Genomic DNA, 26,121 nt, shown 5'->3' with positions numbered 1-26,121 from the left:
AAATATTCCTAATCTGGAGTATAACTTGTCGCGGAAGACACGGTTCTTCTTTCGTTCGCCACGCCCACGCCAGGCAAATCAGAATTCGATGGCGCTCGATCAACCAGGCGGCGGTGGCGGTGGCGGTGGCGGTGGCGACGGCGGCTGGTGGTGGTGGTGGACGGAGCATGCTAACGTCTACCTCCTACGCCCTCTCTTGGCTGTATTCTTCGTCCTATTCTTGATCGTGCTCAGTAAGTCCTAGCCCTTGAATCCCTACCACTTTCGATCCCAAACTTTTCCTCTCTGTTTACTGCTACGGTTGGCCCTCACTCTGGATTTTCGGCAGGTTGGTTCATCGCATGGAAGACGGTATTGGTTCACGTCCCGCTGGTGCAAGAGATATTTGGCCTGCGGAAGAAGCCCGTGAAGCCCAAACCTCGGAATAGCCACCGCCTCTCTCGATTCTACAACTCCAATCCGGATTCAAGGTATTCCCTTTTGGATCCCTCTTGCCATTTTCTTTTATTGCTGTTTCAGATGGTAAAGTTTTGATTTTGGATCTGTTTCAAGGGCGTTATTTTGTTGATTATGCAAATGGATTAGGCCATGTTGTGGCAATTGAATTACTGGTCATGATTGTTTTTAACTTCATAGACGACCAGCTTTCTGGCGCACGTTTCTGGATTCAAAGTTGCAATATAAATTCATAAATCTTAACATCTTAAAAATGCAAGGGTCCTTATCTGCATCTTCCTGATGCTTCGAACTTGATACCCAACTAAGGCATTATGCAAATGGATTAGGCCATTTTGTGGCCAACATATGCTGTGGCAATTGAGTTACTGGTCATGATTGCGATCAGCTTTCTTGTGCACGTTTCTGTACTCAAGGTTGCAATCTAGATCCAAAGAGTTTATTTGAAAGATGCAAAGGTCCTTATCTGTATCTTCCTGATGCTTGGAACCTTCTACCAGACTAAATTTCTTCATGATTTTTTGGCATTATGAAAGCACAAATTGACATGCTATTATGTGTAGGGAAAAATATCTTAACATCTGAAAATACTATTTTTTTTTTATCTATTATCCTTATGCTAAATGTGCTCTTTCTCCAAAACAAGTGTGGTCATGCTGGAGTATTTCTTTTCATTCCTAGTATAGACCTAGCATGATCTACTTTGATGAATTATATTGCTAATCAGTCATATTATTAGGTTGACATGGAGTTCACAAGTGAAAAGAAAAAATCTTCCTTCAGATTCTTTTAATTTGGATTGCACATTACTTGTCTTCAAATCATATTTGATTCTACATTTTCTGGCATATAATTTGCTGGATTATCACCGAGGCCTAGGGTACTTGATCTTTTCAATAACAGTAAGCAAAAAATGTTTATTTTTTTCAAAATAGGAAATTAATAACAGGAAAATAAACAATATCTTACACTGAGTTGGATTAGTAGAAATAAAAGTAGTTACAATGTGAACAATAAAATAAAATAAAATCTAATTTATACAAACTTATCTAAAAGCTAAAAAATAATGAAGTGTGCAAAGGAAGTAGAATACTAGTAAGTGTGAATGTAGCTGCAGGGTACAATGTGTATGTATCAAACAATGGAGATAGAGTTGGCTAAACATGTGAAACAACAGACTATTTTTCTAGTACAATACTTTTTGAAAATTTTCCAGTATGTAGTTGCGCCATCATGTATTGCATCATTCAGTGGAACTTGGAACATGAATAAATGCTCTTCAACACAACCTGAATTAAGCTTAGAGTATGTTTGACTCGTTTGAGAGTAAAACCAATATCGGTGGCTCAAACAATTGTCAGTCAAGAATTTAATGGTGTTAATATTCACTTCATGCATGTGGTGAGCTTTCATTTGCTTTTGCACTATATAGTCCCACAAAAGGTAACTAATCTAAACTTGCTGCTATTTTGTAAAACTTCTCACTAGGAGAATCAAGTAGTTCATTCTCTTCTACCTAATGTACAATGCATAATGCAAGAAGGGAATAAATTAGAATAAAAAAGGGTAATAATTGAAGAAAATAAATGGAAGATATTTTCAGATTAACACTTTGGTAATAAAAGGAAATAAATTAAAGAATATTAAAAATAAAGCAGCTGTAATAAATTAAAATTTTGATTTGTTTTTCATTTGATAATAGCATTTTCTATTTTGGAAATAATTGGGAATTAATTGGAATGCTTATTAAATTATTGAATTTTTTATTTAGAATATTTATTTTTGTATTTATTGTTAAGTCAGGTGTATAAAAGGAATCCAAATGCCGTATTTAATTGTCTTGAACTAATAGAAATTTTTTCTGAGTGTCCTCCCAGTGTGGATTATGTCTTTGTTCATCCATTGTGTTGTGCTGTGTTAATGCACATAATGTGTATCTATATGATGGATGATGGCCAAATCTCTACAAAAGGTTATTCATGCTTGGTCTAATAAGGGCTTTAAGCTTATACACTATGTGTTTCCATTGGATTATTTACTGCAGAAATTGTTCAGGTACACTGGTCTATATCTATGATGGGATCAGCACATCCTCTGTGGAAATATTAATTTTGTGATTTCTCTGTTAGGAGGTTTAAGCTTACAAGCACTTTTAGTAGTTCTAATGTCTTTGTTGTTTTACGGTTGAAAAATAACTTCTTGCAGCTATATATTGAACTTTGGTGTATAAAATTTTGATTGATAGATTTGCATTTTCATAATCAACATCCTAATCTCGAAGAGAGTTGTTAGCTGTCCAAATTGCTTCAGAGCATTTACTGCTAGAGTGCATATTAGTCCTGATGTCAAAGAGTGTGCATTCTGTTGTCATGTAAAGTCGTCATCTACTCGTTTGTATTTTGTTTTTGGCTGTCCCAAATGGTCGAAGCTTCAGGTGATTCAATGCCCATGTTAATTTACTTATGCTTCTTCTGTGCATCATTGCATTGTTTGATGCGTCTGTTGATTCAATAGACCATACAAAAGTTACTTTGCCTTCTTAATGACATTCTTCTTGTCTGGTATTGTGCAATCTAGTAGGCAGGTAAACTTAATACTGCTGTAGTTATTTTAGTTATCTCAGTAGTGTCATATTGAAGAAATATATATCTGATTATTTCTTTGCTCTCGCAGAAACAATAGATCAAATGCCAAATAGAAGTAGTCCAAATATCTCTTCGCTGGTCTCACTCTTTCAGAAAGTTGCATATTTGGAGGTGAAGAATCTTAGCATTGTCCCAAAGTAGCCATCTGTGTTTTAGTAGCCCTAAATGGACAAACCTTCAGGCTCTTTGATGTAACATTAATTTTCTTATTCTGATTCTTGCCGCATGTTTCAATTGTACATAAATTTATTTGTTATAAAAAATGGCGTTTATGTTATATAGTGTGAGTTTCATTTTTCCAAACAATGTTTTACACTCTAGTGACTCAATGTAGTAAATATATGAAACATGAACCAGAAATAATTCTTGTGAGGATTTTGTTCGTTTTAACCCTGGTTTGTTGCCTGGATTTCATCTGTGTTGGGATCATCTTTGACTTGTTGCTCGAGTATCTAAAATTTACATTTTGGTTGCAGAGTTCTCCAATCAAAAGACATTCTCAAGTGCAGTCAATTTCATTACAAAACCTGGTCTACAATGCTCATGAACACAGTTGTTTCAAAGTATTCTCTATAATTCTCATGAACACTTGAATCATGATCTATACCTGTTTGAACATTGATTTAACTACTTCAACCTTGTGCACCTGATCTATAGTGCAAACATGTACTCAAATAGTAGAAAAAGATTAACTTTGTACTCTATCAAATTCAAAAAACCAATTAAGCCTCTTAAGCTATCACCAATGACTATTAAGAACAATGCAGATGGTTCACCAAGCATAGGTTGGTTATGTAGATGAAAGATAAACAGTAAACAAACCTGTGGAAAGATTGCTGGGGTAAAGAGATGAGAAAGTTTAATGGCATTTTGACTAGCTAATGAATAGTTTGTTCAGTTAAAGCAACCATAACATATTCACACGCAACAAGAAGACAAACCAAACGAGCATATGATAAACTGAAGCATTTGGATAGCATTCAGCATCAATTAGGAAGAGTAAAAATTTTCTTACTATCAGATTAGGAAGTTGAGCTGGAGTTATTAAAAATGTCGGTTTCCTATAGAAGCATGGAAGGTATAGAAACTATGGCAGCAAGTAGAGATAGTATGGTATCAGAAAATTTTAATCAGAGTAGACTCTTGCAGAGTAAGAGCAGAAGCTTCATTACTAGTTCTCATGGATTCAGTAGTGGGTTCATCCATAGCATGAACGCATCAATGGTAGCAATACCAATGTTATCAGTTAGATCATACTATACCAAGTGCCATAATGTTAAAGCACAGATTTTTATTGGGTTTTCCATTTGAGAAGTTAATTAATGGATAATCCTTTCTTTTGTTCAATACTGGGACACTAAATGGTAAAAGATAGGAATTAAGTCATTCAATGTGATTCCTCGCGATAACGATAACAATCTTACTCCAGGTCAGCAGGCCATACCTAAATGGTCTACTTCTATGGCATATCACACTTACGTGTTCAAAAATCTCAGGGAAAAAAGTTGAGCCCTTGAGCTAGGTCGGCACATCGACACCTTTGAAGTTCTACAAGTAAACACTGTAAGTTATGCTAAGGATGAGCTCAATTCTTTGATTTCGCTACTCCAAGCTCAATTCCCTAAGCTCTCTCTACTGTAAGCTCAGTTGCCCAAGCTATCTACCTCTCGCTACGGCAAGACACATCCGTGGCCCATCTAAGATCTTCTCAAGACACAACCACTAACACTCACATGGTTATTAACCACAAGAAGACATTGGCCCAAGATCCTTGCATGGTCCCTTCACAAGCCCTACGTGATTCCTCCACGATTATCATTTCTGAAATTAATGGCGAGTAAGGATAGGACAATTGACATTAATGGAGGTAGCTAGAATTAATGATCATCAAACCAGGATTTGATGGATGAAATGGCTGCACAATCCCTAATTTCTAGGAGATCATGGTCACGACCCTCATAGGTTTCTCTCAACTCATACCAATAAATACTCTTGTTTGCCATCTAAAGAGTAATCTCTCTATCTTCCATAAGAGGAGCTTTGCCAGAAACTCTGGCACTCACTAAACTTTGTTCTCATGAAATTACACCTCCACCTCAGCATCCACCTCGTTGGTAGATTTCCACATCAATACTCCACCTCAACATCCATCTCGTTGGTAGACTTCAACATCATCACAACGGATCAACATAAATTTCTGGTCATGCAAAGCATGGATGTAGGACTCATGTCTATAGTGTGTCATGTTGCATTTTCATGTTGTGTTTTCATGTAGTGTATCATTGCTCTTAATGCAATGACAACAAAAGCTACTACATTCTCTAAGGACTACCATTGTAAAGCACACCATTAGGTGGAAGCATATATATAAAAAAAAAATACAATTTCGTGGATTTGTATGATCCTATATCACAATAATTCTCAATTATGATTTATAAACCTCAACAGTCTGATTGCATTTTATATGTGTTTATCCCTGGATAACTAAGAAAATGAATTTGACTTCCATCAAAACCACTCTATACAAAGTTTACTCCAACAAGATAAAATTAACAAAGGTGAAGAATTTATTAAGCATGTCAAAACAATTAGCTTATTTAGTATGATAAAACAACTAAAAAAATATATCAAAATCAATCTTGCACCAACATATGTATCCAAGAAATACACAAGTATCATGTCATACTCTCCTCATAAACAGAACCTACTAGAAATAGATCATTAAAGTTCAAGGTAGAACAAAGAATTGGTTGTCAACATGTTAGACAATCTCACAAGGACAAGAAAACAATATGCACTCGCTGCTAACTAGCCTGATGCTACCAACATTATCAAATTTGATGCTTGAAAGAGCAATGAAAGAAACTACGCAACCAATTTTAAATGATAGCATAACCATGATAAATTGTTTCTTGGGATAGACTGCCTACATAATTAAAGATCATTTAGAAAGTAAGAAAAGTTCTGGCTTCTTTAACTGACTCGGAGTGTTAGGTTTTGAAGCATTACCAGATACAGTTTGGGTTGATTTCCTTGTACTGTTATCTAGCTGAATCAAGCAACGTGAACACAAGATAGCCTGTGGCAGAAGATCATGTGATGCCCGAGCATAAACACATCGCACTGCCATTGATGCCGACTGCCTCACCTCCTGAGGGTTCGAAGGTGTGAGAAGGCAGTGCCCCAGGATCCTCAGGATCGGTTGCAACAGCTCCCAAGGAAGAGGAACCCTTGAACCCTTCCTTATAAAGCTGCTCCATTCCTCGTTGACCTCACCAGAAATCCTAACCCGGGGTGATGAGGAGGAAGAGGTCGAGATGCAGGACTGAGCCGAGGATGGATTTGGATCATCGTCATCAAGCTCAAAGCGGCAGGAGCAATCTTGACCAGCCCAGGCAGAGACAAACTCGCATAAGTCGATCTTTGAGCGGCTGGGCATGGAGTAGATGCTCTTGTAGTAAGAATCCAGTGCCACCGCAACGATGGAAGCTCGTTTGGTAGACTTGACAGCCATCTGAGGCTCGAGAGGATGAGAGAGAACGCCGACGGAGGGCTTCGGAGGCGGCCAGGTGGCGGAAGGTAGCTGTCGCAGCTGGGCAGTGAAACCCGGGGAGTGGTAGAGGGAGGGGAGGGATAGGTCCGAAACAGAAACGAGGACTGGTCTCCCTGAGCGGGCTTTGACCTCGGCGGCATAGAGGGCGAGGAGTACTGCCTCAAACCCGGAGAGGGAGGGGGAGTCGGCTGCCCCGGTGGCGATGACGCGGGAGAGGTAGAGACCGGAGATGAGAGGGACGAAGGAAAGGGCGACCAGGCGGAGGTCGGGATCAGAGCATTGCAATGTGTCGTAGAGCCAGTTGCAGAGGGGATCGTCACCGGATCCGGAGGAGGGGGAGGAGAGGGCCGAGGCGATGGCGGCGGCAGCTGCTGGGGATTCGAGAAGGGAGCGAGCGGGGCGGTCAGAATCGGCGAGGGATGCGAGGTCCGGCGAGGATAGGAGGGATGCAAGGTCGAGGATCCGGGAGCGAGCCTTGGAGATGGACTCCCACCATGACTGAGCCCGACCCGCGCCGGCCCCCAAAGCGCCGCCGCTGTCGCCGGCGATGAGATTGTCGTCGGGATCGGAGGCGGCTATGAAGAGGGACAAATCGGCGGAGGAAGAGGAGGGCGAGCCGGCGGCGGTCGGCATGGGAGGCGGCGGGCGATTTGGTCGCCCCTCTTGTTGGCCCTCCGTTGAGCTCGGGAAGGCAGAGAAAACTAATACGCGTCAGTCACGTGCGAGGCGCGCGAGAAGTATCCGCGTGGGTCCCACATTTTATGGGCTGCGTGCATCGTCTATTTGTCTGTCACAACTGCCATTAACACACACACAGCTCCGTTCCGTTCAGCGTAACGGTTCTCCTTTCCTTTCCTGACACAACGACAGCTGGCAACTTGTTTCTTTCTTCAATATTTTATCTAATTTTATTTTTATTTTTATAATTCAGATATCTCTTTAAAATTTTAAATATATAATAAATTATATCATAATAATTACAATTTTATAATTATTATAATATAAATTTATTTTATTAAACAATATTCAATAAATTATAATTATCATAATTAATTTTATCATAATTATTATAATATTAAAATTTCATAACTATTATAATATAAATTTTTATAATTCATACAATCTCGATCGGTGTTCTATATCTCGAAAAGCCGGGTCCGTACCGTTGAATTAAACGCAGTTGATGAGGACGCTTTCTGTCCACATCGAGACACGAGGCATCGATACGAAACCTTGTCTGCCAAGGTAGATCCTTTCCAACTACAGGTGTGCGAGAGCTTGTTCTCAGACGTCCACCTGTCTTGATCTTGCCGATTGATGAACGGACTACGTTTACATGGAGCTACTTCCACATGACTGTTGGATAGGATCCACAATCGTCCTGTTTTGATAGTGTTCACCGACAATGCACCCATCAACTTCACCTTTTCAGAGAATAAGCGGGCCCCAACGCTGTGATCTCTCGGGTAGGGGACTGAGTATATGATCGCGTACCGTTGGGTCACTGGATTCCATTACCACGTTTGTTGGTCGCCGAGCGCGAAGTAGAAGAAGATTACGTCGCCGGAGGTTGCGCCTCCGCTGCTAATTTACGCTTTGCAGTACGCCGGCGATGGAACCAGCCGGCCTCCAGCCGCCGACTCACCCTCGTTTCGGGGAGATACCTCTCCCCAACCACCCGCGCGGCGGCGGCGGCGGCGGCGGCCACCGCCGTGCCCACTCCGAGACGTTTATCAGCCTCCACGATGGGCTTCTACTCGACTCCGATCTGGACTTCGAGATCCCTGACATCGACTTCTCCTCGTTCTCCGACGACACCGTCTCCGCGGACAGCGGAGCTCCCATGGCCTCCAGGCCGGACGCGCCTGCCGCGACAGAGGCGTGCCAGAGACAGGTTCCCGGGGTACACTTCAGGAGCCTATCGGTCGGAACCTCGTTCTTTGAGGGGATTTCATTTCAGGAACCGGAATCTGTTGGCAGAGGTGCTCCAGGATCGGAAAAGAGGGGGCACCACCGCCGGAGCGGGTCCATGGATGGGGCGACCTCGTCTTTCCAGGGGGAGTCGGCGCCGCCATTCCCGGATTTCACGAAGAAGGCGATGCCCTCCAATAAGCTTGCTGAGCTAGCTCTGCTCGATCCCAAGAGAGCAAAGAGGCCAGTCTTTGTCCCCGTTTTAGCAATTCTGCTCTTCGCTGGTGACACTGATTGAATTCAAGGAAAAACTCTCTTTGATTGAAATGTTGAAAATCCTTTTCTTTATCGTATCAGTTCGTTGGGTCATTTAGGGGTGAATTTATGCTCAATTGGTGACACTGATTTCCCAATTTAGGCATGATTTCCATAAATTCTCGGGGTGAGTTTGTTCTCCAAGTGTCGTGCAGGTGATTCTGTTCTTAGTTTAATAAACATTGAAGGCATGTGTATGCGTGGAAGGATCGACCACTGGAAGGGAGTGCAAGTTTTTCCTCTCTAGTCCTTACTTGAAACACTAACACTCAAAAAGTTCTTTTTCTCCTGATATGAAACGCTAACACTCAAAAGTTCTTTTTGGCCCAAATCCTTTACTCATAAACATTAAAGCAGTTATTTTTCTGCTCCTATGTGTTGGTAGACAAGAAGGAATGCCTGTCTCTTGAATTTTGACATGTTTGTGGTCTATTTTTCAATACAGGATTCTTGCTAATAGACAGTCTGCTGCTCGTTCAAAGGAGAGGAAGATTCACTATACAACTGAACTTGAGCAGAAGATTCAAGCACTTCAGACAGATGCAACCACTCTTTCTGCACAGCTTACACATTTTCAGGTAGGAGATAGCTTCTCATTTCACAAATTCATAAGATATGATGATTTTTTTCCTCTTTGAGGAAAGAATTTATTAATAGTTGATTAGCTATTTTTTTTGTGCCTTCAAAAGGTTAGCAACTTGGAATCTTTCATTACACCGATGGTTCGACAGAAAATTTATGCTGGAATTACTGTTACAGTAGTGTTTTGTTCTCTTTTTTTTTTTTTTTTTTTGACAGAGAGCGAGTGACAGCGAGAGAGCAAGAACTAGGTAGTTGGTAAAGATTGGACCATGTGGTGAAGGCAAAAAATTGACTAATAATTATTAGGAATGCATCATAATTTTCATAAGTATTGGCACAGGAGTGTCTTGATTCGGATTTGGATCTTAGATCCACTTTGTGGGTCAGTGGCGATTATTTGGCACTGATTATTATAATTCAATAAGGATTGAATCTTGTCATGGAGGTGAGGGTGATTCTGAAGGATTGATGGGGAATTTATCAGGACAAAGCATGAATTGTGCTTTATTTATAAGGTCAGATTGCCCTGCTATGATGCTGGCTATGGAATGACAGTGGCCTCTTAAGATGCAACAACCTCCTCCGAGGAATATTAGCATGGCAAATTCTTTGGACATCCAAACCTTTCACACATCAAAATTGCCAATAGAAGATAGAATGCTCAAGAGAAAAAGAGGAGAGCCGATGCTTAGGTTCTTGGATGAATGAAAGTGCTAGAGAGAGTCTATTATAGGGTGGAAGGACACAAGTGACATTAATAGATGGTATGTGTCCCTTGAATTCAATTTTGAATTTCAAATGCATAGGACACAAATGAAATTTCAGCACCTTTTGAAATGTGAGGCGCTGTGTTTCTGGTTAATCTGCGCGTGCATCCTCTTTATAATGCAAACAAAGGCGAGTTGGCTAATTAATTTTGACATTCCTCCATCCATTCAGTAGTTTGTTTTTAGATATTAATTTCTCATGCACTTGAGGAGTTAATTTTACAACAATCAGATCACGAGATATAGATTGTTCATTGTTGTCTCTACTTGATTTTATTGGTTATAAAATCAATTTCCAATCTCTTCAACACATAATCAAGAAGGTGAATTAGCTAAAGTTGCCTAAGGTATTTATTGTGTTAAGGGAATGCTCCTCTTGACTTTAGAATAACCCAAAGAAAAATCAATGTGTTTAAAGTACTCTCGTAACTTTTTAAACTAAGATTGGGAAGATAATACTTTTTTGTAAGTTAGATGGAGTATGCTATTTCATATTGATATTAAGAACAAGATAGGATACTTAACATCTTGTAGCATAATATGATATGACAATGTACATTTTATGCAATAAATCTGTCGTTAATGTGTTGAGTGATTCTGCCACAACTTGGCTTGAGTTTCATTGCTAGACAATGAATACAAGAGGCAAAAAATATGTAGTCGACTACTTGAGATGCCTCAACTGAGAAAATTGTAAGACACCTATGACAGTATGCTTGTATAGTCACTAGGTTGCGAGTATTTGGTAGTGTCAGAGAAGATTTTTGTTACTCTCAATCATGAACTACTACTAGATAGTGTGGAAAAGGAGGTACAAAAGTTAAGGCATAGATACATCTTGTTATCTGATAATTTTAAATGATAAAAGATGTTCGATTCCATGACCAAGCAATTGCTGGACTTCACGAAGGTTCCTGATCTAGCCCACAAATTAGACTAGCATTGTATTCAAGCAGACCAGCTAGGCCAATGTATTCTACACGCTTTGGTGTATTTCACTATGGGATCCCATTCATTGTTAACTTCCGGTTTAGATTCAGTTTAGTTTGGTTTAGAACTGTAAATTAAAATATAAATATAAATTAATAAAAAATAGTTTCTAAATAACTATCCAATTAAGATTAATGATAAAAAAAATATTAATATTTAATATTTATTTTGATAGGAACATATAAAAGTAAATAACATTAAGAAAATATGATAATTTATGTACTAATTTATTTATCCATCTATCTATTTATATATATCTATATATATGTATCTATGTGTATGTATACACTTTAGTTGGATTTAACAGGTTGCGCAAGTTCAAATTGAAATCAAATAGAAACTGATAATTTTATCTAGTATGCAAACCAAAATCAAACCGATAAGCCAATATACTATTTTTTTTTGCTTTGGATCAGTTGGCTCAGTTTGGTTTACCAGTTTCATGCTATAGACACCTACACATAGATGCCCACTTCCAGTGTATGATGTTGTCCAACAGCGATGCTTTGCCCGTCATGACAAATTATCCATTCTCATGGATTGTTGAAGCTGTCTGTGGTCACATCTTGCACTCCCTGGAGTCGATTCCTTTTGAAGTAGGCGATTTCTCTCACTGACTGCAACCCTCTGTCATTACTAGTGCCTCCTCCTTTCCCTCTTTTATATTTGATTCCTTTATCTTTTATTTGTTGCTTTATGGCATTACTGTAGCTGGTTGACTCCTCCAGATTTGCATGTTTTCTCCTTCTTATGCTCGCTGTTTACCACGACTGCAATCTTCTAGATAGTGAAGCTTGAACAGTTTGTTTTCTTCTTGCACTCTTCCGAGGAAAATGTCCTATTTTCAGTTTGCTATATCTAGTAGAGTCAACCTGCATAATGCACCTTTTCTTGATGGACTCGTGCAAGTGCTTTTCTTCTCCCGTCTTCAGTTTGCAAAGTTTGCCGCCATAGAGAAACCCATTCATTTGAGAGGTTTGTTCATTCTAAGGTCAAGCATTAGTGATGTCTGCATGCTTTGCAAACTCTTTCTATTGGTTTATTGTATCTTCATGCCAGTATGGTGTTTTGGGTTTTACTATCATCGTGTTCCAATCAGTCTCTAGTTTGTATAACAAATCGGACATAGATAACATCTATGCCCCAACTTCACAGTGAGTGGTAGAAGTGTTATGAGTCTTTAATAGTGGGTATTAATTTAGAGTCTATAGAGTCTTGTAGATGCTAGGTAATAGTGCTCTTACATCATCTGTACAATATTCGTTCCCCCACGCCTGTGGAAACTTTGGTCTTTCTTTCACTCTTGTGGTTGAAGATGTTATCCATATAATTTCCATGCAACATTATACGCACGCTCATTTCCTATCCTCTGGGAAATACAAATTTATTCTTATATATATGATTCAATTACTTTTTCATTTAATTCTGTGTTTTCTTTCAGAGTTTTTACCACAAAAATAGTAACATGTGTGCTTTTGTCTTCTTTGAAAGAGGAATACTTTTTTTTTGTTAATCCAAAGATCACATTACAGATTATAATCATTTCCATCTCGATATTATTATTCTAGATTTTTCTTCTTCTTGGTGTCTGTTATGTATGATTGAAATCCATTCTGTTAAATAATCCAGAGAGACAGTACTGGTTTGACTGCTGAGAACAGAGAACTCAAGTTGCGATTGCAGGCTATGGAACAACAGTCAAAACTTCGAGAGGGTAAGTTTTTTTTTTTTTCAATTCGCTTACAGTCCCATTTACTGTGTTATGCTCTTACTTAATTTCTTTAATCACATAAATTTCCTCATCTTTTAGTCTAGACAACTCCATTAGTGTATTTAATGCGTGGAAAAAACTTCAAACGACTCTACATGCAATTCATGAACCACTAAGAAGTTTCCAACTCTGAATCTTTTAAAAGGCAATTCATAGTTTCATTTTAGTGGTTGACAGTTTGAATCAAGTATGAGATTCTAATACCTGTTAAAACTCTGTGCTGTATTCCCTTGAAGAGATTACTAAATTCAACCAAGTTAAAAGATTTTGTTTGGTTTGCACAGCCCTCAATGAAGCATTGCGAGAAGAAATCCAACGGCTCAAGAAACAAATCGGAGAAGTCCCAAATGCGAATGGAAATCATTTTAGAACCACGAGTCAGCGATCTGTGGCAAACTATCCGGCTCGTCGTGAGGAATTGCCTCGCCAAAACACTCATCTTGCCCAAGTTCCTCCAAATGGTCAGCAACTGAGCGACCAAAGTTTAATGGATCTAATGGACTTGATTTGAGAGGAGAAATCCCCTTATGGTTTAGCTTCCTATTTGCCTCAAGCTCTATTCTATTCTATGATGATGTTTGGTGAGGAGATGCATAGCATAGGACACTTGTATTTCGATGTACATTCACACCCTGACTAGTTTTCGAGGTCAAAAATTGTATGAGCGCGTGTGTGTTGTAAAATTTGGTGTGTAAAATTGGCTGCTTGTGCCTTTAATCTGAAGTTCATGTTTGGGAATGTAGTGATGGAAATTGTAGTTTATTTACTGTTGTTTATTCTAAATGTTTTGATCTGTTGTAGGAATGATCATTTATAGTGTAAAGTTCATTCCATCGGATCAACATTTTGCGCGGTAACATGAGTAAGTTACCTATGTTGTGCGTCTGTTTGTGAGCACAGTGTCTACAATAGAAGTTTACGATCATCCGAAAAGGTTTAAATGTTGAGTTATAATATTAAGCATGAAAAAATTTTAAAACGGAAAAAATTAGGTGCTCATAAGATGTGTTAGATTATTATCTCACACACTTTATCTCGCACACTGGATGAGTAAATAAATTTTTTTATTTTAAAAAATATTTTATGTTTAATGCTATAATTCAACCCTAAGACACTAAAAATAAAATATTAAATGGTTTAACCGTAAGTAAAATAAATAAATAATATATATATAACAACACTGTTCCTATTTTGAGCGTCTGAAATTTTCTATTGTCGATGCTGCGCACACGTACAGATGTGCAGTATATCAGGATTATATTATAAAGCTCCATGTGGCATAAAACTTAGTCAACATAAACTTAGGGTAGGTTAAAAATCAAGACCAAATCGAGGGAGTTTAACCTCAACTTAATTGCGGTCTAAGACAAGTCAAATCAACTCTACTAAGGGATCATATCTAGAAGGACATCAATTACAAGAGAGACGTCGCGCGAGCTGTTTACACAGATGACAAAAGACACGTCTATCACGTCATCAATAATAAAGACGTCATAAGAGAAGAGTGTTAGTTATAGAAGTAGGTAATAATAACATTGTCAGTAATAATGAGACACGATAGTTATAGGAAAGAGGCGTGACTATTACAATGAAGTGTCACTTAAGATTCTTATGTGTCCTCTCCTTTCTTACCCTATTTAAGGTGATCAAATTAGCAAGAGAAACAAGTTGAACAATATATTCTACTTGTGTCTATAACTTTTTTTACTTTCTATTTCATATTCTTCTTTTTCTATAACTCTACTTGAGTATTAAAGGAGTTACGCCAAAATATGTCTTCCCTTCTAACCTCCTGTTAATCATTCTTAGAGAAGCCGACCTCGTTGAAGGTTGAAGGCAAATTAAGTGAAATAAGGTATTTTTGTTGGATACTTTCTATCGAGTAAAACTTATTACTTATTCATTTTTACAATAAAAGTTACTAGAGATTGAAGATTTTATCCAATGTTACATGCATATATTCAATGATTCTACTAGCTAAGTTTAAAGATATTGAAAGAGAAGTGACGAAAAAGATTGCAAGCATGGATGTTGGCCTACAAGGAGCAACCATAAGTGATACCAAATATAGATATATAGAGGGGAGGCTAAGAAGAGGACAATAATATTAATGATTCATTCACTTGGATATATAAGTGGTGAGATATAATCGTACTCGTAATGCAAAAGGAATTTACTTAACTTGAACGAACTAAGGTTTCAAAATTAGTCATACAAGTTGATATTAGTTAAACCTATAAGAATAAATTAGATAAAAATATTTATGACTATGTTAAACCATATGCTCTCGTAGCTCGTCTTGAATTAATCTGGATGTTTTTTATATCTTAAGCAAATTGAGACATTTTCATTAATACTTGTTCCTCTTAAGAACATAAGGATATTATATATTTTTCTATTCTTTTATAAATGTATTAAAATATTTATTAAATTGCTTTGCTTTTCCTTTCTTTATAATTAGTACATTATTTATTATTAATATTATTGTTAGAAATGCATATAGAAATGTCTTAATATATGCATTTAGGTCCTTCTGTTTTAATTGTTAATTAAGAGACATGTAAAAATCATAACATATATTTGAGAAAAATGTCTCGATAAATATTTTTTAAAAGTAAATATCTTTTAAAATCATGAAATATATTTTTTAAAGGATTAATTTGGCCAAAGCATCAAGTCGAGTAATTAACAGTAGCATGATAGAACAACAAAGGGGGAATAACAGAGATTAGGGAGAAGAGATTAAGCTAATTAAGCTAATTAAGCAGCAGCCGCAGACAAAACTGCGACTCGCCTCGCTATCTAAACCAACTCATTGGCCTTCTTCGACGCGCCGCCGCCGCCGCCGGCGAGGAAGTCGAGGAGGACGTCGCGGCTGCACCTGGGACACTTGGGCTCGTCCTCCACCGACAGCATGACGTACATCAGGCACCGCGGGCACGCCGCGAGCACCATCGCGGCCGCCGGCCCGGCGCTCTCCGGCTCCGACGACACGCACGAGCTCGGCTCCGACGATGAAGACGAAGACGACGAAGACGACTCCGCCTCCAATCGCCTCCTCCGCCGCCTCCGCCGCTGCGACGCCTCCGCCTCCGCCGCCGCCGGCGACGGCACGTTCAGCTTCAACTCCGCCATCCGCCCGCCGCGCTCACTCATCTGGCACCACTACACTTCTCTCGATCAACAAAAAAGAATACACAGCGAAATATTGCCGATCAAAGACGCAGAGCAGAGCACAAACCTTGTAGCTGAGACGTACGCAGAAGCCCGGCCGTGGTGTGGGAGAGCCGCAAGCCTGCACCACCATTTTTATAGGCAAACAAACGGCCTCTTGTATGTCTCGATTAATTGCAGAAGACAACAAAACCCTCGCTAGCTAGCTGATTCAGCTCTGTCTTCTTCTTCTTCTCTTTCTGATTCAATCCCTTCCATTAATGCGCATTGAGCTGAAGGATTGGAAGGTACGTAGAGGAAGGGGGAGGGTGGTAAATGAGCAAGATTCCAATATTTACTGTCCAATGAAAACCTTCATTTAAAATAGTTTTTAAGGCTTTTAGTTAAGTGGAGTTTAATTGTTCCTTAATGGGCATTCATTGAGCACTTCTTGAAGCTCCAACGTTCTCGATTTCCTACCTCTCCCTCCTCGACGTGCCGAGCTGAGGGAGCTTACTCTGAAACCCTAATGAATTAACGCCGTGATTAATAACGCAATTTATTAGGGTTGTGTTAATTAATGGAAGTATTTATGCCATTCGAGGTGAATGCGAGTGAGTTTCCTTCATTCAAGGGGGCTTTATTGTGGGCATTATGGCATGCACAAAGTCCACCCACAGTTAATTAATTAATTAATCACTCAATTAAAGGGACTTAACGCTAAGTATATAATATTATACAGCCTTAATTAACAAGCATCTTATATTTCTAATGATGTTATTATGATCTTTGAAATGTGATTGAGCGATCAGAGGAGACTATATATAAATCATGCACCAAAATGTGGTTAAGTATGTGCTAAAAATATAAGTTATTATGAATTTTTTGGGATGAAGTACTTAAAATCATTCAAGCATCATTTATGGTTTATAAATATGTGAGAATAAGTTATGATTTATGAGCATTATAAACTATCGAATAACATAATGTTCACCTTAAGAGAAATAAAAGAGGTAGTAAATGTATTAACTTGCATGACAATATCATTGATGCACCTTTAACAAAATAATAGATTTTGGTGCCTAATTAGCTAGGGATCCAACGTTTAGTGATATCCCAATGCACCAAGCTAAGGGTCTAGTTGGTAATCAAGTATATATATATATATATATATCTACAATTCTAATTTCTCAACCCTAAAATTATCATGATCACTAATAAAAGAAAAGAATCTAACTAATTAGGCTTAAGTGTGCTTAATTAATTCTTTCCTATATATATTCTTTGGTCTTATTCTTAGTTTTCGATAATGAATTTATTAAATTAGCTATAACTCTAGAAGAAAAGTTTACGTCGCTTTGCCACTATTGTGAAGTGTCATCAATCCCTTGTAAATCTCAATTCATTCTTCGCTTTTTTTTCATCTTGGGGTATTCATTTTGATAGTGTCCCTTCTTATGACATCCCGGCAAGTACCATTTACCTTTAGGACTTCTTTTCTTTTCTTCATGGAATCCTTGAAATGTCTCTTGACAGTTCTTTTACCTACATTCTTACTTATTTCATCATTCCCCTCATATAATATTGGGAGGCATCTCTTGTTTTGTCTCTATCACTAGAATTCAGATGAAGAGGATGATGAGGGTGATGATCAACTATCTTCTTCTTGAATTAGCTCATATTTCTTTTTCCTTTTTTTCCTTAATAACAATAAATATACCCTTCTTTGCATCTCTTTGTTTAAAGTTTCATCCTTCAAGTAGTTCTATTTCGCAAAATATATAATCATCCAACTCGAATTTATAAGTATTGAAACCATAGAGATCCATTATGTGATCTAGGAGAATACCTTCAATATTTTTCTTGTGGATTCTTCATCTTGTATCATGAAGCTTTATAGTTGGTTAACTAGAAGATTTGTCTCGGTTAACCTTGAGCTAGAGGTGCCTTTGTATAATTTGATGGCTCGATCGCACGACTAGGAGGAGGGTGAACAAATGGCTATTTTTTTTCTAAACCACATTCAAATGAATTGAGTAGTCAAAAAATGTGTACACATAACAATTTATGTTGTGGTAGAAAAAATAAATGAAATGCATATGGAAATGTGAAATGTTACACATAATAATTTTTTTCTCGACCTCATCTACTATCCCTCCCTTCACCATGCAATCTTATGTAGCAAGCACAAATAATTTTTTTTTATAATAAATTTTTTTTATAAAATATTTTAATAAAATTTCATAATCAAGGTTAATTAATATTCTCTATAAAAATTTTATGATTCTCACCTCACCACTAATAAAATTATATCTCACCCGCCAAAAATATATAAATTACTCCTAAAACATTTAGAACTATTTTCACCCTTAAAAATTTTAATTCACAATTATAGTTATTTATTTTTCTAATTTTCAGTTCCATTTTCACCTCTCACACATCCCTGAATGTTTTTTATAATTATTCAAATTATTTATTTTTATCTAAGTTATTTTAATTCCATTTTGATGGGAAAAAATAAAATATTCTTTACTCCTAATTTTCCAATTTTTTATTCCATTGTTAAAATATCACTTTATTCCATAGTTTTTTATAAAAAAAAACAATCTCACTTTTTTGCCTTTATTTTTTCTTAAAATTATACTTCCTTCAGCTTTCGTTTTACCCCCAAATTTTTAATTTTTATTTTCATCATCAAAATTTTACTTTGCTTCCAAAATTCTTCTTACTTTACCTACTACTAGAATAATATTATTTAAGAACACACATAAATGTCTTTAATTATAATATACTTTTAATAATATTAAAATTAATAATTACTGATAAACACCTTATAAAGTGTTGTTGTCTTAAGCTCTTTAGCAATAATCCTGCCTTTTGTATAATGCCATTAGGACTGTAAACAAGCAAGCTAAGCCAAATCTTATGATGTTCAAGTTTATTTGATAAAGTAACCAAGTCAAGCTGAGTCAAACTTAAAATGAACCAAACTTTTGAAATGATTGTTCAAGCATAGCTTGATTTCTTTTTTATAAGCTTGAGCTTGGTTTAAGTTTGACTTGAGTTTGATTCGTTTAGATATTATTGAGTTCTCAATTTAAACTTGTCTGATTGTTTAAAACTTTTACATTTTAAGCTTGTTTGGTTAGTTATTAAATTTGATAATACAAATTTATTTGTTCATTTTAAAACTTTCTTTATTTATTTAGCATGTTGTTAAAAGTTTTATTGATGAATATGATTCACAAATATTATTCACTAATGTTATTCACGAACATTAAGTTTAGTTTAACAAATTTTTTGAGCTTATTGTTTAATTAATCTTATGTGTATTGAATAAACATAAACAAACTCTTACCAAAATACTAAATTTATTATTATAAAATATCAATGTTAACTTTAAAAGTGTCTTAATTTTAAAGATATAATGACAATCAAAATCTTTATCATAACTCATTTATTTTGACATTTATAAATATTACCTAAACTCATTTATTTTGATATTTATAAATATTTTATATTTTTTAATAATGATATCAAAAATTAGCATTAAAGATAATTTATATGATCATTTTAAAATACCACCTTAACTAATCTAAATCATTATAATAATTTATAAAGATATTAAAAATTATCATTAATATTTATTTAGAATATATAACTTGAATTCAATATTTACACATCATCACAATTCATCCGCCAATTAAAATAGAAAAATTTTTAAAATATAATAAAATGCTAATAGATATTTGTATTCATCTAATAATCATTTGAGTCAAATTTACAAATGCAATACTAATGATGAATATTTTACATCCAAAACTAACTACACACTACATTCAAAATATCAAATTTTAGAACTAAAATCTTGTAAAATAAAAACTCAACTAGATGAACCATCTTCAACCATCATATTGATGATTTTATCACCTACAAATACAATGTATATATTTATATAAGTGAAATAAAATAATGAAAATACAAAAATCAAAATACTTGTCACTTATAAATACAATGCATATATTTGTATAAGTGAAATAATAAAATAATAAAAATACAAAGTTAATAATATATATATGCATCAGACATGAACAAGCAACCGTTAGAAACTAATGTTGTCATGATCTAAAAGGAATATAGACAACTGAAATGGGAATCCAACTAAACAAGAGATGCACCGTAGCATAGATTTGAAATTTTCAATAACAATTTCAAAGATATCTCCTACAAGATGACCCCAAACATGATAACATTAACAAGTTATTCTTCAAACCCATGTCTATTGGAAAACCCATGTCAAGAACTAATAATGAATCAAATAAGAAATTTAAATTAGTTCAAATAAGATCTGCTACTATTGGAAAATAGTTCTATACCTATAAGTAAGCTTATTAGATGTCACTGGAGCAGCAGCAGAACTAGCTACAGGAATGGAAGTAGAAGAATACACCTGTGCAGAACTCTTAGCCTGATAAGTAGAAAATGGATTCAGTAATATCAACATCAAGCATACAAATTCTCTTCTCCAGCACTCATTTGTCAATTAGTAAGCTATAGGCAAATATGAGTGTGATAATTAATAATGATTTCATTTCTTTTTCAGTGCTTAAAAGAGAGAGGAAATTCAAAGTTCACAGATCCCTTGCAACTAAGAAACTGATATTAACCCTTGTACAGGCAACAACATACTGATCATACATGCATGCAAAATGAGAATATTAAAACTTTGTCCCATTACTTAATCCAGATTTAATTTTACCCATGTAAAAGAACAATATGGTCCGTCTACTGATTCATCCTATCATATATCATGATATTAATGATGTTAGGATTTGACAAAAAGGTGATAAAGAAACTCTTTGCTCAGAATGACAATTGTAGCTTCTCATTCCAAGTGTTCCTAGGATCTGTAAAACACTCTTAGCTACTACAATTTCAACCATCAAGGAAAAATCACAAGTAAGCTCTAAAGGAAATGAAAAGATATGCATGGCTCTTCTCTTCTTGTTCCATGCATGTAAAAGCTCAAAGCCAAAGGACAACCGGGGATTATAAAGTAGAAAATCTTCTTGTTCCAAACTTCAGTAGAAAAGCTACTTGTTTCGAGAAAATCCATGAAAGTCATTTACTTTGGAATCTACATAATAATACATTAACAAACTCTGATCTACACACAAACAAAACTGCATATATATATAAATTTGTTGACAGAATTTGCATTGTTGATTCCGTCTTGCAGACCACGTCTATAAATTAATCCAACTATTCGAACTTCAATCTACTGAGGATGGAGAAATCGATGGCCATCAATCTCCTTCTTCTTCCCTTGCTTGATTTGCTCCTCTTTTTTCCTCTGTAATGGCGTAGTGATAGTCCCTAGCGCCGCCGCCACGGCGCATAGAACACTGGAGCAACGCGGCGGAGGGCCGTACGAGACGAGGTACTTCACGCAGACATTGGACCACTTCAACTACAAGCCGGACGGGTACATGCAGTTCCGGCAGAAGTACCTGGTGAACGACTCGTTCTGGGAGGGAAGAGGCGCCCCCATCTTCGTCTACGCCGGCAGCGAAGCCAGCATCGAATTCATCGCGGACAACGCCGGCTTCGTGTTCGACGTCGCGCCTTCCTTCAAGGCCCTCCTGGTCTTCATTGAGGTGCTTTACGGAGTCCACAACCATCTTCACTACCTTATTTGAATCACGTACATGGCATGACAGCATAGGTACTACGGGGAGTCTCTTCCATTTGGTGACGTTGGCAACTCGAGCACTTTGGGTTATTTGAGCACGGCACAAGCTCTTGCAGATTTCGCAACTCTAATCACTGACTTGAAGAAGAATTTGTCTTCAGAGCACTCTCCTGTTGTCGCCTTTGGTGGTTCCTATGGAGGAAGTAAGATCGTATACAACTAATTAACTACGTTTTGTCCGATGGAGACGATCACTGATTGATTTTATACCTTTCGTTCGTTCCTGGAAACTAGTGCTGGCTGCTTGGTTCAGGCTCAAGTACCCGCACGTAGTGATTGGGTCAGTGGCATCGTCTGCTCCGATTCTTCAATTCGATGGCCTCGTTTCCCCTTACACCTTCATTGACATCGTCACCAATGACTTCAAGGTCCGCGATCATAACTGGCTGCACTGTTCTTCTTCTCTGTTTAATTATCTGAATCGCATGGCTCGTTGAATGATTTAGAGTGAAAGTGAAAGCTGCTTCAGAACAATCAAGCGTTCGTGGAAGGAAATGGATGACACATTGCGACAACCAGGAGGACCTCAGAAGTTGGCCGAGGCATTCAAGCTATGCCCGTAAGAACATCTCCCATTATCACAGGCACAGCAAGATGTCCTGTTTGTGCAGTAGCTAATTCTCTGAGTTTCGTTGTCGTCCACAGCGGTGCCAAACCAGAATATGTGCCTAATTGGATCTCCAGTGCTTTCATTTATGGTGCCATGACAGATTATCCCACTGCCTCTGACTTTCTAACTCCCCTTCCAGCCTTTCCAGTGAAACAAGTAAGTCTTTTAGTTTAGGGAGCTAGTTAATCACCTTTTAGGGTGTTAATGTAACTCTTGCAGATGTGCAAGGCGATTGACAATCCAACAGCAGGGAATGATACTCTCTCCAGATTATACGCAGCTATGAACATATACTACAATTATACTGGCACTGCAAACTGCTTCGATCTCGACTCGGCTAGCCGTATCGGATTCGATTCGTGGGGTTTTCAGGTAATTGTACAATTCTCTACTGCTTCACAAGCAAATTGCTTGGCAATGAGTAAATCAGTGACACTTTTAGTCCACAGTCATGCACAGAGATGATCCTCACTGTGGGAGGCAGCAGAAATGAGAGCATGTTTCCTGCAGAAACTTACGATTACCGGAAGCGACTGGCCGACTGCAAAAAGTCGTACAAAATATCGCCTCGACCGCACTGGATCACCACTGAATTTGGCGGCCATGTGAGCTTCCTCAACAATTGAATCGCACATTTCAGTTTTCTCTACAGTTCGTTTGTTGTTCTTGCCATTGCCATTGCCATGTATTCTATGACCTCTGTTTATTGGCATAGGACATTAAGAGGGTGCTGAGAAGGTTTGGAAGCAACATCATATTCTTCAATGGACTAAGAGATCCATGGAGTGGTGGGGGGTAAAATCATGTTCTATCATGCCCATCTATTCCAGTAAACAGCTGTTAATGGATCGATAAGGCTGCTCGATCGTGTTCTATGCAGGGTGCTGAAGTCTATCAACCCTAGCCTCATAGCCATAGTTGCACCTCAAGGTACATAGTAAACAATTGCCTGGAGATTGTATCTTACATATTTGACTACTGAAACAAAAAACATTTTGTATTGTTTATTTTAATAGGTGCGCATCATGTAGACTTTAGATTTGCTACAGAGCAGGACCCTGTTTGGCTACGAAATGTGAGGAGGAAGGAGATCCAGATTATATCCAAATGGTTCAAGCAGTATTATGAAGACTCAAAAATATAAAAACAACCTCTTCCATAACAAACAATGGCAGATATGACCTTTGGTTTTCCTATTTATTGTCCAAGAAATTCAAAAAAAAGAGTTTTTTTTTTCTTTCTTCTTTACTATCCAATGGAATAATATAAATTAACTATCAATTTAGAATTTCAGCTAAATTTCTTTACCCATTCTTGCAAACACCATCTAAACTTAATATCAACACCATCTAAATATATAAGGGCATGCAGCATAAGGGTACCACGCTCTCTCGGCCAACTCGGCAAAGAAGACAACTGGGCCAGATGTGGCTTCCATGTCAACGTTATCTCTGGGAATATCTTAATCATGAATATCTCAAGTGAATCACCCTCGAAAATATCCATCAATTTTATCTTTTTTATAAATATTTCAGACATGGAGAAATCTTTACCATCTTGACAAATAGATATTATAATTAAAGTACAAATATAAAAGAAAAGAAAGAATTACAACTCAAATAAATATAATACTTAAGAATACCAAGATACTTTTTTTTCCTGTCAAAGCTTTAGTGAAGAGCTTTAAAGCAGAGAGAGAATGAATGCTTAGTGACTCGCTATTACTTCTTGCTTGTTGCAAATGCCACCATTGAGGCCCTACTTATGGGTGTTGTTTAGGTTAGCTCGTGGTCAATTCGATCATTTTCTAATCACTCGAAATGAACTTTCCATTTTGCCACAGATAAAATTTCTAATTTACTACTGCTCGACACTTATCCATCCCCCTTGATTGTTGCGATTAGACCACCTTCCGATCGCTCAAAAATTATCCAATCACCTAGAAAAATTATCTGGTAGCCAGATACAAATCTTTTCAATTACCTATTGAGTGATGCTTATCCATTCTCTATTCAATTGAATCACTTTCCCGTCACCAGGATTAAATTGTGGTTGCCTAGCTAGAGTTTTGGTCGACTAGATTTCTTATCCGGTCACTCGAAAGTTAACTTTTTTATACATCACAAAGTTAGTCCAAATAATAGAAATATATATTATGAATGATTAGTATATTTGACTTCCAACCAACTATTTGTTTGACTTTGAAACTTCTATTAATTTTTTGGTCGAGTCAATCACCTAGCTATATAGGGGCCACCCACGTCCTAGATATAAGGACTTCCCCTCATAACCTTCTTTACCAGAGGTCCTCTCTTGGACTTACCTTATCAGATTATCCAAGATTTCTTATCTTGTCTGGTGTATGACCTTGTTAACTCATTTAGACTTCTTCCACCTAGTGTCTAGACTTTTTGAACCAGTAGGACTTCTTCTACCAGATATATAGTCTTCCTGACCACCGGAACTTCATGTCATATATTTAGTCTAACTGAACTATCATGACTTTTTTTATTAAGTATTATGCATGCACTTGACACACATATCAAAAACATTTAGTTCCTAATTTTAAACTCTTTATCATACATTAAAACTCTAATTCGATTATCTGGTGTTATCTACATCAATAACAAGTCCCTTGAGATAAGAATCACAAAGTTGATGAACTTGCAAAGATGGTTAGCTCTTTGGCTGATTTGACTACTCGGGAAATTATCTCCCAAGTTGAGCTATTGCTGCAAATAGAGAGGCCCCTAGAGATTGAGTTGGAAGCAAATTGGAGAATAAACCTCCTTATCTATTTGTGTAATTCTAAGTTCTCGAACGACCTTGTTCTGGCTTAATAGTGGTGATGTCAAATGCAAGAAAATCCATGAAGAACATTGTGGTAATCACCTGGGAGGGAGGACACTGCCTTGCTAGTTGGCTACATCTAGCCTACCATGTTACACTTGGTGAGGACTTGCCTATACCATCTGCAAATTTTTCATTGACTACACATCTTGCTATAAGAGTAGTGGTTAACAAATACACTTAATATGAGATAATCCATCAGATTTTATTTTTCCTATAATGTTAAGTTGTTTGTTTACATCAATATCTCCCAGAGAGATCATCTGGTAAATTGGATAGCCTTTGAAGGTAAAGATGAAGTTGGCTTAATGGTGTGTAATTAAATGGAGGGAGTTATTACAATAACTAACCCATCAGTTTTCTAGGTTCTTTAGATCAACCTGTCATTAAAGAAAATTTGTCTGTTGGGATGTCCGCAAAGTGTCATCATAATAAATAGATGAGGAAGAGGACGAAAGGGAATACGGTGCACATGGTCACGACAAATGAAAGATGGGAACAACAAAGCCAAATGACAACCAAAGATTAAAGTAGACAAGATTCTTGCTCCAAACTTCATTAGAAAAGCTACTTGTTGCAATAGAATCCATGAAACTCGTTGCTTGGGAATCTACAAAATAATACGTCTACAAACTCTGACCTACGCAAACAAAACTACTTCCGTTGCCTCCCTGTATAATTTATTGACAAAATTTGCATTGTTGATTCCGCCTTGTAGACCATGTCTATAAATTAATCCAACTATTCGAACTTCAATCTTCTGCGG

At 37.1% G+C, this 26,121-nt stretch overlaps 3 protein-coding genes and 1 pseudogene across 3 annotated transcripts; 3 read left to right on the top strand and 1 right to left on the bottom strand.

The window, feature by feature from the left end:
- Window positions 1–74: 74 nt before the first annotated feature.
- Window positions 75–3,378, top strand: LOC141841955 (uncharacterized). The gene is made up of 3 exons (XM_074730160.1): window positions 75–233; window positions 329–470; window positions 3,130–3,378. Exons 1-3 carry the CDS (start codon window positions 89–91, stop codon window positions 3,152–3,154), a joined length of 312 nt encoding a protein of 103 aa, XP_074586261.1. The 5' UTR covers window positions 75–88; the 3' UTR covers window positions 3,155–3,378.
- A 2,579-nt stretch (window positions 3,379–5,957) lies between these two features.
- On the bottom strand, window positions 5,958–7,317 carry LOC141840599 (uncharacterized). The gene has a single exon (XM_074728637.1). It carries the CDS (start codon window positions 7,285–7,287, stop codon window positions 6,043–6,045), a length of 1,245 nt encoding a protein of 414 aa, XP_074584738.1. The 5' UTR covers window positions 7,288–7,317; the 3' UTR covers window positions 5,958–6,042.
- An 864-nt stretch (window positions 7,318–8,181) lies between these two features.
- On the top strand, window positions 8,182–13,756 carry LOC141839251 (transcription factor VIP1-like). The gene is made up of 4 exons (XM_074726959.1): window positions 8,182–8,808; window positions 9,326–9,458; window positions 12,849–12,933; window positions 13,275–13,756. Exons 1-4 carry the CDS (start codon window positions 8,267–8,269, stop codon window positions 13,499–13,501), a joined length of 987 nt encoding a protein of 328 aa, XP_074583060.1. The 5' UTR covers window positions 8,182–8,266; the 3' UTR covers window positions 13,502–13,756.
- Window positions 13,757–21,430: 7,674 nt separating this feature from the next.
- Window positions 21,431–23,649, top strand: LOC141842025 (uncharacterized; annotated as a pseudogene).
- Window positions 23,650–26,121: the final 2,472 nt, after the last annotated feature.

The sequence above is a fragment of the Curcuma longa genome, chromosome 11 (genome assembly GCF_044706935.1).
Source record: "Curcuma longa cultivar G26 ecotype Majalengka, Jawa Barat chromosome 11, ITB_CL_G26_1.1, whole genome shotgun sequence".
Lineage (NCBI taxonomy): Eukaryota > Viridiplantae > Streptophyta > Magnoliopsida > Zingiberales > Zingiberaceae > Curcuma > Curcuma longa.
The sequence above is the reverse complement of the archived record's forward strand: the minus strand, read 5'-3'. Positions and strand labels throughout refer to the sequence as shown.

Bases quoted from the DNA above. Each gene is read 5' to 3' on its own strand.
- LOC141841955 (XM_074730160.1), top strand. From the start codon at position 89: ATGGCGCTCGATCAACCAGGCGGCGGTGGCGGTGGCGGTGGCGGTGGC. The intron at 234-328 runs GTAAGTCCTAGC...GATTTTCGGCAG, and splicing joins CCTATTCTTGATCGTGCTCA to GTTGGTTCATCGCATGGAAG. The intron at 471-3,129 runs GTATTCCCTTTT...TTGCTCTCGCAG, and splicing joins AACTCCAATCCGGATTCAAG to AAACAATAGATCAAATGCCA.
- LOC141840599 (XM_074728637.1), bottom strand. From the start codon at position 7,287: ATGCCGACCGCCGCCGGCTCGCCCTCCTCTTCCTCCGCCGATTTGTCC.
- LOC141839251 (XM_074726959.1), top strand. From the start codon at position 8,267: ATGGAACCAGCCGGCCTCCAGCCGCCGACTCACCCTCGTTTCGGGGAG. The intron at 9,459-12,848 runs GTAGGAGATAGC...TAAATAATCCAG, and splicing joins CACAGCTTACACATTTTCAG to AGAGACAGTACTGGTTTGAC. The intron at 12,934-13,274 runs GTAAGTTTTTTT...TGGTTTGCACAG, and splicing joins ACAGTCAAAACTTCGAGAGG to CCCTCAATGAAGCATTGCGA.